The following is a 15,068-nucleotide window of genomic DNA, read 5'->3' on the forward strand; positions in this document are numbered from 1 at the left end:
ATATTGGAATGTGTTGAAATAAGTGAGAAGAGTGAATATGTGCAAAAATGTATGTGATTTTAGCCAGTGGTAGTGCTTAGTGTTGTTATTCTAGTGTTAATCAGTGTTTACGGTGAAATTAGAAAAGATATACAGGGAAAAACCAAGTGAAAATCGATTAGTAAATTAGTGCATTTTCTAGTGAAACACAGGAGAGAAGCCCAAAACCATACAGGGATTAACCAAAAATCATAGAGGGAGAAACCGAAGAAAGAAGAGGAGACCAAAATAAATAAATAAATAAATAAATAAATAAATAACAAAATGAATAAATAATATATAATAACATAATGAAAGAAGTATAAATATGGAGAACTAGTACACAAAAGAAGGGAATGAAATGGAAACTAAATAAAAATAACTGATATTGTAAATAAATAAATAAATAAATAAATGCGTAAACAACAAATAAATAAAGAAAAAACTAAATATGCATAAACAATCTAAAATTAAAAAAAAGAAAAATATTAATAAATAAAACCATAGAATAATTAAACACTAGCAAAAATAAACAGTCATGTTAGGCAGGCTTAATTAGGTAAGATAGTTTAGTAAATAATAAACATTAATAAATTTTGATAAACTATTAAGATAGGAATAGGAAACAATTAGGAACTAAGGGAGGCAGTTAAGAGACATGCAAATGAATATAGCACTTAGGGAAATTATTGTTTTTTGTTTTTTGTGTTGTGTGCTGTAGTTGTTTTCATTTTTCCCTTTTTCCTTCTCCCTTTTCCTGAAATATAATGGATAATTAATAAAGAAAAAAAATGGCAATGATGATAACCCGTTCCGGTTTAATTTTTCAGATACCGGATCTGAAAGACGGGCCTGAGCCTGAAATTAGAAGGCAGGCAGTGCCAGTAGTAATAATTTCCTATCTAAGGAGTTACTTTGGACCGGTGCAAATTAACCCCGATTAGAGGCTGAAACCGCCTTCTCCCAGTTTTATCTTTTTCATGACTTTGAAACATATCACACTTCAATTTCAACTATTGTCTCAAAGTTCCATTATACACAGTAGTATTCGACGAAACTGACTTAACTTTGATGGAAATTCTTATATGTGATATCTTTCAAATTTTGTCGGCCTTTACAGTGATTGCTTTCCATACCTCTACAACAACAAACCCTCCAGGTAATTAGAACTGAAGTTAACCCCTAATATTATAGGCAAAGAAAATACAGTTAGATGTTCTATCTTACGGTGGCACTTGAAACTTTCTCTTTACAGTTCATGATTTTATTGACAGAGGACTGTGAAACACTTTTCATATTTTGTGCAAATTTACTCCGGATGTGCAAAATAACCCCGTCTTACAGTATTAATTAAACCCAACGATGTTATAAAATAGAGGATCTGCCCATACAACAAAATCATGAAGTCATACGTCACAGCTTTGCCACACCTACTCTGCCCCTACGCCAATAAGATCGCAATGTTTCGAGCCAACAATCATGGCGAAACGAGAGTAGCCAATCAGACGTGCCCGTTTAGACGATGCTCGTTTTTTTTTTTTTTTTTTTTTGCTTCATGGAGTTCATATGATGAAGATACGTATGGGCAGAGCCTCTATTTTATAGCATTTTTGATTAAACCATATTCTCTCCGTGCGAAGGGCGGGGACTTGTACAAGTAAACTTGTAAAGTAGTAGTACATAACAATTTTCAAGCCTTTCTCTCTAATATAAGAGTCTAAGCACTTCACTTTTAAGTGCAAAACGATTTTTTAAAAATGATCTTTAACAAGCCAATATACGCGTTACTTCTTATCAATTATGCAGTAAGTCAAATAATTGGTTTAAGATACAGCTAGCTATCTTATCTTGTAGATATGTACGTAGCTTTCGTTGAGAACTTTAAAGATATTTGTTATGTACATACAGCTTCTAATCTGTGTATGTACTTAAAATAACTTAATATAGGCCTATGTTTTTGATTGTTTTCTGAAAAAAGGTACAAAACAAAGATAGTACAGAGTGTGCCAAAAGTCCGGGGCCATAGGTCAGGTCCGTTTTGAATAAAGATATGAAACAAGAATTTTAAGAATGAAAAAAAAAGAAAAAAGAAGAACGGTGCGATCAAAAGATTGATTTTAGCCAAGAATTTTAGGAATGATCAAAAAATGCACCAAAACATTGCGATCTTGACCAATAAGTAGTTTTTTGAATCAGGGTCCACAAAATTTTTGAACGGGCCCTAAATCTTTTTTTTTTTTTTTTTAACGGAGTAATCTCATCATACTGAGTTAAGTGATACCTTGAGTTTGGCTACACTATATATAGTTCTCCACATATAAGGCTTACAAGAACATTTTTGATTCAAATATATGGGATCTTTTGATTCATTTTTGGATCAGGGGCCACAAAATTTTTGAACGATCCCTAAATCGAGTTTTCGTTTAAAAAAAAAAACGGAATAAGCACATCATACTGAGTTAAGTGATACCTTGAGTTTGGTTACACTATAAGTAGTTCTCCAGATATAAGGCCTACAAGAAAATTTTTGATTGAAATATACTCCTATCTTTTGATTCATTTTTGGATCAGGGGCCACAAAATTTTTGAACGATCCCTAAATCGAGTTTTCGTTTTTTTTTTTTTAACGGAATAAGCATATCATACTGAATGAAGTGATAGTTTGCGTTTGGCTACACTAGAAGTAGTTCTTCAGACATAAGGCCTACAAGAAAATTATTGGCTGAAATATATTGGGTCTTTTGATTCAAAAATGGAAAGAAAGTTGTTGGAAATATATTGTTTTTAATCTAAAATGGTGGATTTTTTCTAATCGCACCAGGTGTTTAATTGAAAAAATCTACCATTTTAGAATGATAAACCACATATTCCCAACAACTCTCCTCTTCATTTTCTCGTTTTTTTTAAAAAAAATACAGATAATGGAGTTGGCATATGCCTCAAACTTTTGATACACCCTGTATACAGAGTGATCTGAATAAGTCATTGTCAGTTTTTAAACTTATAATGTCACTTTATGTGATATGATGGACTACTCCATTAGACTGTCATAGTGAATATGAGAGAGTTGTAACGCGCTCACCTTTGCTGCGTCAAATCCGTAATTCGATCCCAGCTCCCTCAAAATGGGATTTGTGATGGACAAACATCATGTCCGTGGGTTTTCCCGGGGTTCTTCCGTTACCGATCACTTTTTCTATCCATCATTATCATTCTCCTCATTATCAAAGTCTCCTATCTCCTCAGTGCTTTATCGTGGGACTTTAAAATCACTCTCAGCAACCATGATGGAAATTAATATTTGACTGTCCATATTGGCTATCAGTAAGAAAAAAAGTAATGAAAATGAGCAAACATGCAATGTTCTCTTCGAGATCATGTTTTATTTATTTATTATAATATTCCAGTATTTAATATATTGATGACTAATATACACCCATTTTTTGTAAAATATTTTTTTCTTGACAAACTGAATCAATTGCTGTTGGTTCCAAATCTATTGCTATGTTTGTTCTATGGCTACGAAATCTGTTATTCGGATCTTAAATCGATTCCAAAAGGTCTCTTTCCGCTATTTCCTACCATTTTAGCTTCATGGAAATAAACATTGAAGCCGGAAGTAAAGGGTGTCTCATAAAGAATGCAACTTTTGAAATGCAACTTTTGTTCTAGAGAGTTGGCAGCACTGAACGTTACACGATTTCCATGTGTTGTCTTTTTGGTTAGTAGTCACGGAGCTTCGAATAGCGCATGATTATCATCTATTTTCTGTATTCAACTTATAGTAATATTATCATTCATAATGGCGATGTTTTCCACAGAACGACTAACGCGAGGTCTCCCAGAGGGTTTAATGTCTACAACCAAACCGGTTTTCTCAAATTTAGCAATCAAGTCTCATCACAGTCGAATTATTCGGAGCATTACGTTGGCCAAACATTCTACTGAGTTTGCGAATAATCTCTGCACAATATACACCACGTTTGTAATAAGTTTTCACTATGGTAACACACTGCTTTGTTGTGAAATGCTATTCGCCGCATCGTGACCAGTGTTCATAGGTTTCCTTAAGAAAATTTACCTCAAATTACTCAAAATTTCCCCTTTTCTTATCAAATTTTCCCATTTGTTACCAAATTTTCCCTTTTCTTATCAAATTTTCCATTTTGTTACCAAATTTTTCTTTTTCTTATCAAATTTTCCCATTTGTTACTAAATTTTCCCTTTTCTTATCAAATTTTTCCATTTGTTACCAAATTTCCCCTTTGTTACCAAATTTTTCTTTTTCTTATCAAATTTTCCGTAGTTTGTTGAGTGTCAAATTCCTATAACAGAAGTTATGTGATAAGATTAACTCAGAAATATTAAAGTAAGTTCCAACTACATTTGTTTTATTTATTTCCTTTTTGCTTCTATTTTCTACTTTTTCCATCACTTCTTTTAAACAAACAAACAAAAAAAAAAAAATACAAACAAATATACCCAGCAACAGTTGGTGCAAATACGATACTTTGAACACACACACACACACACACGAAACATACACAAACTACTGCTATTGTTTTGATTTACTTACAGATGCGGATCCAGAAAGTAAAAACTGAGGGGTGGGTGAACCAGAACCCAGACTATAAAGAGTTTACTATAAACTTTCAAAAATATATAAATACCCCATCAGGATTCTGCCGCCTACAGTCGGACAATTTGTCCATGCCGACCAGATGCCGCGGTCGGATTGCCGGAGCCGGCGTCTTCCAGCGCGAATTTCGACCGCAACGAATAGTTGCCTTGCCGAGCAGTCGGCAAACAGCCGGAAATGAGGATTAAATGCGCCGAGACCGGCATAAGGATTCGGCAGAGTGTCGGAAAGAGACCTTTCCGACTGTTTTGCCGACTCTGACGGTCGGCAAACAGTCGGCAAAGGGCATTTTATTTTACGATTTTCGACCGCTTGCCACCTCGGTAAAAGGTCGGCAACTTTGAACAAGTAGATCGTCGTGCCGCCGCGGACGGGTGCCGGCTGCCTCCGGTGACGGCGGCAATCCCTCTTTCCGACCGCGACTTCCTGATGGGGAAGTAGCTTCAACTACTTTTATCACTCAAAAACTGTGGGACCTAGGTCACTCCGGCCCCGGATTGGATCCTCCTCTGTTTATTTCTGAAGAACAAAGAAATATTTAAGCATTTTTATTGGTCAAGCGGTCAGCGCGAGAACTTCTCTGGATTTTTCATCGAGAAAATCCCTTTTTCCCTTTTGCTAATTTGTCTTTGAAATTTCCCTAGATTAGGGAAATTTCCCTCAAACTACGAACATTGTCGTGACTACCAACCACAAAGATAACAGATGAAAATCTTGTCTCATGACACGGATTGATCTTGTCTTACCCTAAGTGATGCGGACAGACTTAGGACCCAGAATGACCCGGACAGACTCATGACACAGTTTGTTCGGGTCTGCTTCAGAGTGACTCGAACAGACTCATGATCCGAATTGATCTAATCTGATCTTGAGTCACCGGCACATACTTGTGACTCAGAGTGACCCGGACACACTCGTGACCGGAATTTATCTGACCCAGACAGAACTATGACCCGGAGTGACCCAGACAGACTCATGGCCCGGATTGATCCGGAGACGATAAAACATTGTTGTTCATATAAATAGTATATAAGGCTACTACTGTAATTCTTTTTAAAAAATCATGATTCTCTCTCAGTCTCCTCTCACTAAATCTATAATTTTCTTTTTCTGTTTTGTGTGTGTCAAAACATTGCACTGAAAAGATAACTACAAGGCCTGTTAGAAGGTATAAATGCGTGAAAAGCTACATTTTTGTCGTGACGGATCGTCAATATTTAACCAAACACGTCTGCAAAACTTGGCGTGTGTAGAATATAAGAGACATTGCTAAGCCGCGGTGTTTTATTATTAAAAATATTTATTAAATATTTTTGTATAATTAGTCTGTGTTTAAAATTACCGCATTACTTTTTAATATGGGAAGATGTATTAACATGCAATTATAGTAGAACTAGTCAATACATGTTATAGTACCTTGATTAAGAACTTTTTCGCCTTCCCAAGTAAAATCTAAAGGAGGGGAAGTAAGAATGAAGCTGTTGGTAAGGGTCTTTTGTAATTGATTAAGCTTTCGAAGAACAGGTGCCATTCCCTCCGTTAACTCTCTATTCAAAAGTGGTACAAATTAGCAATTTCCGATTTCAACGTAGATTGCCATAAACCAAATATGGTAACAGATAAAGACAAGTGGTGCCTACGCAGGAATTTATTTCTTATGGCCAAATTTTCTCGCGTGTTGAAATTTAACATTATATTTAAATTTGTAAAATTACTCCTAAAATTATACTAAATTTACAGAAAAGTTGGGATTTCGGGGGTTAAACTTCTAACACTCACTCCTTTCGTACGTCTCTGACCACAAGTAATTTATTTGAAATCGATTCAGTGTCTGAAGTAAAGATACCATCTTCACCCGCATCTCTCTACTAAAATCGAAAGTGGTAGAAATTCCTTACTAAAGGTTGTCCCAAAAAAGAACGCTACTTTTGAAATGCCCGTCATTTCTGTTCTAGTATGTTGGTAGCACTGGTTTTTCTTCACTTACGGCAATAGTTCAGTTGAATGTTATTTTCTTGGAAGATAGAATTAAATTTGAGGAAGAAACTAGTTCATGACCTTAATTAAATTTGGTTAGTCGTTCGTTCCTTCAATACTACCGACCTTCTCCAGGGTAATGACAGAAGAACGAAGACACAGGGCTCATGAAGAGAATTGAAAAGTTTATTGCTTGTTCTCAATTGAACGCAGACGGAAAATAGGGCCATAAAATTCGATATGTAACTCAATCCGACTATTTTGCTGAATTTCAGCATTCTGCTGTATATATAATTCCTCATTCCCTATTTGCTAAATGTTGTTAGCAAATTTCCCTAGTTTAGGGAAATTTTACTTAATCTAAAACCAATACTCTGCAGTTAAGAAAGACGAATGACAGTTGGACAGAACATGTGCGTTGAAGGTGTCACTGCCAAAGACCTTTCAACAATCAATACAGTAGCTCAGGTGACTTACGGCTTTTAATCAGCGTTTAACAAATCATAAATTTATAACTGCAACAACATGATAGGGATCTTAGCATATAATTATAAATAACAAAAATAATATACTTGGAATTTAAGAGAATATTCGATATTCAATTATTGGTAATAACAACATAAAGAACACTGCAGTAATTGGCGAAAAACAATCCCTTTTTGTTTAGTTTACAGAACATGCAGCTTCTGAGACGCCAACTTTCCTTAACTGCACAATAAGTACAGTACTACGTGATTTGTGGACACATCATACACAGTGTTTCTTTCAGAAAATATTTGTTCCGGGAAGCACACTTAGGATTCGGAGGGGCACTGCTGGTACTATTCTATTTATTATTATAATATAAACGTATTATTTTGGTCTCCTCCAGGGGGGCACTCTCAGAGTTCAAGGGGGCAGTGCTCCTTCAAAAACATGTCTGGAAGAAACCCTGACATACGACTGTAAGCTTTCGAAATGTGTGCATGAAGAAGAATGGTTTTGATTTTTTTTTACAGTTTAGCATCCTTTACAGCAGCAAGGCTATATAAGACGTGAACTTTTAGCTTTAACTTAGGAACCACATGAGCTCCCGGTGGGAATTGAACCCGGTTCTCCCACACCAAAGACGTGTATGCTATATGCTTAGCCATAAGGCAGCTTTGGAGAACAATTGAGAGAATTAACTGGGTCAAGCAGAAAACGAATGAGAGTGTCTTAGAAATGGTGGGGGAGAGAAGAAGAGGAAGAGAAACTGGTTGGGACATTGGTTAAGAACAGCGCCGTAACTTAGATCTTTCTGGAGGGGGGGGGGCAAGAATTAATACGCGTATTTGGGCCCCCTAGAAAAGGCTTTTTCCTAATTCTTGGGTCCCTCTTTTTATCTTTCTCTTACTCTTTATCGGACTCTCGGAGCCTGTGGGCCCTTCCGCACGGCAAGGTCTGCGGGGCCGTTAGTTACTCCCCTAGGACCGTTCCATACATGACAAGTTAATTAAGGGAATAATATTGACAAATCTCAAAAACATACGAATAAATATTATTTTTAGGGCCCCTAACATATATCGAAATGGGCCCACGATTCATTTTTGTTTTATTTACCTTTTTGTGTGCTGTTTTGTTTATGTAATGTAGTGGACCTGTTTGATGCTTCATTTATGATTTCGTGTTCGTATCGTATATGGAGAAGAAAATTTTGTCTTAAAATGACCCCCCTCGAACGGCGGGAAACTTCCCTGGGAGGCAGTTGCCCCCTGATCCCTACAAGTTACGGCCCTGGTTAAGAAGAAACTGTATCATGAGGGAAAGAGAGGGAGGTGGCATGAGGGTATGGTGGCAGGAAAGAGAGGGAGGGAGTAAAGAAGGGTACAATTGATGAACAATATAAAAAAAAATCATACGTGAAGACGAAGAGGTTAGCGGAATACCGTGGAGCATACAAGCTTCTAGTTGCGGCAAGAAATCTCCTAATAACGGCAGGATGACCATGATAATACATTCACTACCAAACCAACTTATTTTCATCATTCCCTGCATACTAAGTAACTATACATAAGTAAATAAATAAATCATCTAAAATATTAATCTTACCTGAAGTGGCCCATTATTGAATCTCGCTATGTACCTATACAATTTCCTCTTCTCAGCAAGTTCTTGCACTCGACGCTCAATTTGTGGATCAAACTGGGGCAGAAAAGAATCATATTGATAGAAAATATATCTAACATCAGGTTTAATCCATCTTTGCACTGGGAATATGTATCTGATATTACGAAGTTTCACGTGTTCCACTTCCACTCGATCGACAAACCACGCGTCTCCCAAACCACTTGAGTCCCTCCACAGGACGATTTTCTCGATCGGTCCGAAGCGTTCCACAGACACACTGTACGTGTAAGTCTCCCCACGTTCGTGATCGTTCACCAACAAATGATCAAGCTTAATATCTTGCACAGATTGACCTAATTCATCATTCAGAGACATCCAAACATTAGCGTCTGTCCCAGCACCCTTTTTATCGCCCGTTGTCACGTGAATATACAACGAAGGCTCTTGGAACAAACTACTAAATACTCTTCCCATGGTTGAATCGAAGGAACCAGCATAACCTACACACAAGCTTCCGCAAAGGCGAGTCCTTGCTCACTCACATATGCTTTAGGGTGTGACCGGCTTCGGATTTGATTAGTGTGTTGCGAACTCTTGGAGTATATAAAGAGGCGGTTAGCATGTTGTTTTGCATTGTGTAGATAGGCCTATCTGATTAAGTAGTCATAGCAACCAAGATCACGTGGTTTAGAGGAAGAAAAAAAATCACCTAAAGTCGTCTGCTTCAGAATTCGTGACTTCTTTAAGTTTTCCCCTTCTCTGGATGATTGCTACCAACTCCACTATAATTACATACTTCTTCAACCAGACCACCTGAAACAATACGATAAGGAAATGTACAGGGTGTTTCAAAATAATTTGACATCTCCATTTCTGGATACAGATTTATCCTTAATAATTAACAATAAAATGCATGTTGATGCCAATTAGCATCATAGTGAATCAATAACAATAATAATGATATTCTTAAAATGTGTATATTAGCGAATAGCTCATCCCGATGCCATGTGGCACCAATGGAGTTAAGCTTTCCACCACACAGTTTTCGTCTAGTGGTATAAATCGGACATAGAGGTCAGAAAGCATCAGAAAGTATATAGAAAGCATAAAATGTGTACATTTGTTACTTGTAATTTTTTTCACAAAACTTTTTTTTATTCTCTTAATATTAAAAAATCATTGTATCACAATCTTCCATACCACATGGTTTCCGCTGACACTGACACTAAACTCTGTTTTCACTAGTGTAATACAACCATGACGTCTATCCTCTAACTTGATACCCCAGAAGTAAAAACATAAAAATCATATTATTGGATATTATTGGATATTGGATACATTTATCTACGTAATACATAAATAAAGAAAGAAGTGCAATAAAGGGTTAACACTTCCACACTACAGCTTACTAAAAGAGCGTGGCTGGGCAAATGCTCTTAGTTCGAACGGTTTCCAAAACCGTTATATTTTGACTTTCTAGATCACCATTAGTTATCTATTGCATCTTGATGCTTAAGTTAATAAAGAAATTTATATGGAGAGCGTTCAGAGCACAAGGAAATCAAGTCCATTTATCAAATTTGTGTTGTACAGTACACTTGTAAGTACTTGGAAAAGTTTACACTGTGACACATGGACAGAGGTTAAATGTATATAGGAGTTAGGACGGCCACAGGGACAGACAGGATAAATATATAAAGGAATTTGGACGGACACAGGGACAGACAAGATAAATATATAAAAGAGTTAGGACGGCCGCAGGGACAGACAGGATAAATATATAAAGGAGTTTGGACGGACACAGGGACAGACAAGATAAATATATAAAAGAGTTAGGACGGCCACAGGGACAGACAGGATAAATATATAAAGTAGTTTGGACGGCCACAGGGACAGACAAGATAAGTATATAAAAGAGTTAGGACGGCCACAGGGACAGACAGACAGGATAAATATATAAAGGAATTTGGACGGACACAGGGACAGACAAGATAAATATATAAAAGAGTTAGGACGGCCGCAGGGACAGACAGGATAAATATATAAAGTAGTTTGGACGGACACAGGGACAGACAAGATAAATATATAAAAGAGTTAGGACGGCCACAGGGGCAGACAAGATAAATATATAAAGGAATTTGGACGGACACAGGGACAGACAAGATAAATATATAAAAGAGTTAGGACGGCCACAGGGACAGACAGGATAAATATATAAAGGAGTTTGGACGGACACAGGGACAGACAAGATAAATATATAAAAGAGTTAGGATTTCCACAGGGACAGACAGGATAAATATATAAAGTAGTTTGGACGGCCACAGGGACAGACAAGATAAGTATATAAAAGAGTTAGGACGGCCACAGGGACAGACAGACAGGATAAATATATAAAGGAATTTGGACGGACACAGGGACAGACAAGATAAATATATAAAAGAGTTAGGACGGCCGCAGGGACAGACAGGATAAATATATAAAGGAGTTTGGACGGACACAGGGACAGACAAGATAAATATATAAAAGAGTTAGGATGGCCACAGGGACAGACAGGATAAATATATAAAGTAGTTTGGACGGCCACAGGGACAGACAAGATAAGTATATAAAAGAGTTAGGACGGCCACAGGGACAGACAGACAATATAAATATATAAAGGAATTTGGACGGACACAGGGACAGGCAGGATAAATATATAAAGTAGTTTGGACGGACACAGGGACAGACAAGATAAATATATAAAAGAGTTAGGACGGCCACAGGGACAGACAGGATAAATATATAAAGGAGTTAGGACGGACACAGGGACAGACAAGATAAATATATAAAAGAGTTAGGACGGCCACAGGGACAGGCAGGATAAATATATAAAGTAGTTTGGACGGACACAGGGACAGACAAGATAAATATATAAAAGAGTTAGGATGGCCACAGGGACAGACAGGATAAATATATAAAGTAGTTTGGACGGCCACAGGGACAGACAAGATAAGTATATAAAAGAGTTAGGACGGCCACAGGGACAGACAGACAGGATAAATATATAAAGGAATTTGGACGGACACAGGGACAGGCAGGATAAATATATAAAGTAGTTTGGACGGACACAGGGACAGACAAGATAAATATATAAAAGAGTTAGGACGGACACAGGGACAGACAGGATAAATATATAAAGGAGTTTGGACGGACACAGGGACAGACAAGATAAATATATAAAAGAGTTAGGACGGCCACAGGGACAGACAGGATAAATATATAAAGTAGTTTGGACGGCCACAGGGACAGACAAGATAAGTATATAAAAGAGTTAGGACGGCCACAGGGACAGACAGGATAAATATATAAAGTAGTTTGGACGGACACAGGGACAGACAAGATAAATATATAAAAGAGTTAGGACGGCCGCAGGGACAGACAGGATAAATATATAAAGGAGTTTGGACGGACACAGGGACAGACAAGATAAATATATAAAAGAGTTAGGACGGCCACAGGGACAGACAGGATAAATATATAAAGTAGTTTGGACGGCCACAGGGACAGACAAGATAAGTATATAAAAGAGTTAGGACGGCCACAGGGACAGACAGACAGGATAAATATATAAAGGAATTTGGACGGACACAGGGACAGGCAGGATAAATATATAAAGTAGTTTGGACGGACACAGGGACAGACAAGATAAATATATAAAAGAGTTAGGACGGCCGCAGGGACAGACAGGATAAATATATAAAGGAGTTTGGACGGACACAGGGACAGACAGACAGGATAAATATATAAAGTAGTTTGGACGGACACAGGGACAGACAAGATAAATATATAAAAGAGTTAGGACGGCCACAGGGACAGACAGGATAAATATATAAAAGAGTTAGGACGGCCACAGGGACAGACAGACAGGATAAATATATAAAGTAGTTTGGACGGACACAGGGACAGACAAGATAAATATATAAAAGAGTTAGGACGGCCACAGGGACAGACAGGATAAATATATAAAGGAGTTTGGACGGACACAGGGACAGACAAGATAAATATATAAAAGAGTTAGGACGGCCGCAGGGACAGACAGGATAAATATATAAAGGAGTTTGGACGGACACAGGGACAGACAAGATAAATATATAAAAGAGTTAGGATGGCCACAGGGACAGACAGGATAAATATATAAAGTAGTTTGGACGGCCACAGGGACAGACAAGATAAGTATATAAAAGAGTTAGGACGGCCACAGGGACAGACAGACAGGATAAATATATAAAGGAATTTGGACGGACACAGGGACAGGCAGGATAAATATATAAAGTAGTTTGGACGGACACAGGGACAGACAAGATAAATATATAAAAGAGTTAGGACGGCCACAGGGACAGACAGGATAAATATATAAAGGAGTTTGGACGGACACAGGGACAGACAAGATAAATATATAAAAGAGTTAGGACGGCCACAGGGACAGGCAGGATAAATATATAAAGTAGTTTGGACGGACACAGGGACAAACATGGTACACTCATGTCCAAAATGATTGTCGCATATCTATAACTGTGTTCTTGTAAGAATATAATTTGATAATGATTGTGCAGGGTACTTTTAATACTGATACTATGTGTATAATCGGGAAATGTATATTTGAGGTAAATTTCATAGGAAAAGAATTATAAATACGAAACTTAGAATGAGTAAAACAAAATGTTGCTAAATAGACAAGAAAGTTTTATTTTCGTTTTATTGTTCTTATTTACTACTCTTTAGACATGAAATTTGCCACATACATGTCTTTGCTGATTATACATATAATAACATTATAAGAAATACTGGGCGAATTCGTAAGCAAATTATATTCCTACAACAACATATAGACATGCGACAATAATTTTGGACATGTGTGTACATGTATTAAGATATTAGTTCTCAAACTTTCCGATAACGCGGACCCCCTTGCAATGCTATCTGAAATTTTACATGATATTAATATATATATATATATATATATATATATATATATACTGATTAAAACTACTACTGAAGAAAAAGATCAAGAAAAATAATGCGATGTGTGATTTATTCTAAAGATACTTGATTGTTTCCTAGTGAACGAAATTTCAATTGAAAATATAGTAACTTTCAAGACTGAAAATCAATGTCATTTTTTTTTTAAAAAAAAAGGAAATCCACTTAATAAACAATGTTTTCAAATGTAGGATCACTAATGTGAGGAATGAAATTCTTTGTGTTTTTCCGCAATTGCATCGAAGTTCGGAATAAGTTTGGTCACCATAAATCTTAGGTTCGATTCCGCATTAAGATGGTTTCGTATTAAGGTTTTAATACTTCAAACAGCAGAAAATGTCTGTTAACGTAAGTAAGTGGTAGGGAAAGGCATCAAATGTTGCAATGCATTTTTAGACAACTCTTCATACTCACAAGGCACAAATAATAAAAAAAAAAATCACCAATTAGGGGTAGGCCCACTTCAGGACCACGCTGTAAAGCGGACAGAAGACCCGGGCGGAACAACTATTAGCTCTATATAAGCCCAGAAGATTGTTAGGTGTAAACAATCAAAGCTTTCAATTAAACATAATTTTAACGTTGAAAGTACAGTGAGATAAAGTCTTGGACACAACAATTAGTAGAAGTCTTCGTTACCTAAATTACGTAAATAATTCGAGATATCATTTGCATTCGACAAAATACGCTGCTTTACGAAGGCGATGGTTTACTATTTCACAATAAACGATATCTCGAACTTGGACTTTATAGAAAATAAAAATACTTACAGATAGCTGCAAAGAAGATTGGAGAATAAATATGGAGATCTCATAGTTATAACGAATCTGGCTTTTAAAGACTCCGAACAGATCTTTAAAACTGCTCATGCTTTTAATTAGTGCATCTAATTAAATCACACGGTATCACGTTTCAATAGCCGTGTCCGAAAAATTTCATCCTTATTACCCAGAAAGAAATGCAGCTGCGTCAAGTGCTTATCATTTCTATACTTTCACTAAATTCGTTTTGCCATTTTTTCTCTTTCTTTCTCTCTCTCTCTCTTACTGCAAACCAACATGATATCAATTACAAATTTCTCTACCGGTCAATGATTTGTTACATGAAAGATAAGTAAAGTGAAGTGGTTTTATGTGAACCATGGCTGTTTAGTTGTATCCAGGGGAGAAGAAAGAACTGGTAGCTTTGTCCTCAAGATATTTTCGAGGGGGGAGATATACAGCTCGCAGATGACGAGAAGAACCCTAGCAGAAGTAGTGTGACGTAAGTATGGGCTCGCCCACTTTTCGCACGGAGGTTTCAAATGACACCACGGAATAGCGCACAG

At 36.8% G+C, this 15,068-nt stretch overlaps 1 protein-coding gene across 1 annotated transcript in view; it reads right to left on the reverse strand.

Annotated features, from left to right (window-relative positions):
• LOC145669499 (polyunsaturated fatty acid 5-lipoxygenase-like) overlaps positions 1-15,068 on the reverse strand; it is a 134,222-nt gene that overhangs the window by 103,283 nt on the left and 15,871 nt on the right. Inside the window, exon 2 of the mRNA XM_081737679.1 lies at positions 8,705-9,535. Coding sequence (XP_081593805.1) covers positions 8,705-9,196 — 492 coding nt within the window. The 5' untranslated portion in view covers positions 9,197-9,535. The remainder of the gene's footprint in view (positions 1-8,704; positions 9,536-15,068) is intronic.

The sequence above is a fragment of the Thermobia domestica genome, chromosome 14 (assembly GCF_964235325.1).
Source record: "Thermobia domestica chromosome 14, izTheDome1.hap1.1, whole genome shotgun sequence".
NCBI lineage: Eukaryota > Metazoa > Arthropoda > Insecta > Zygentoma > Lepismatidae > Thermobia > Thermobia domestica.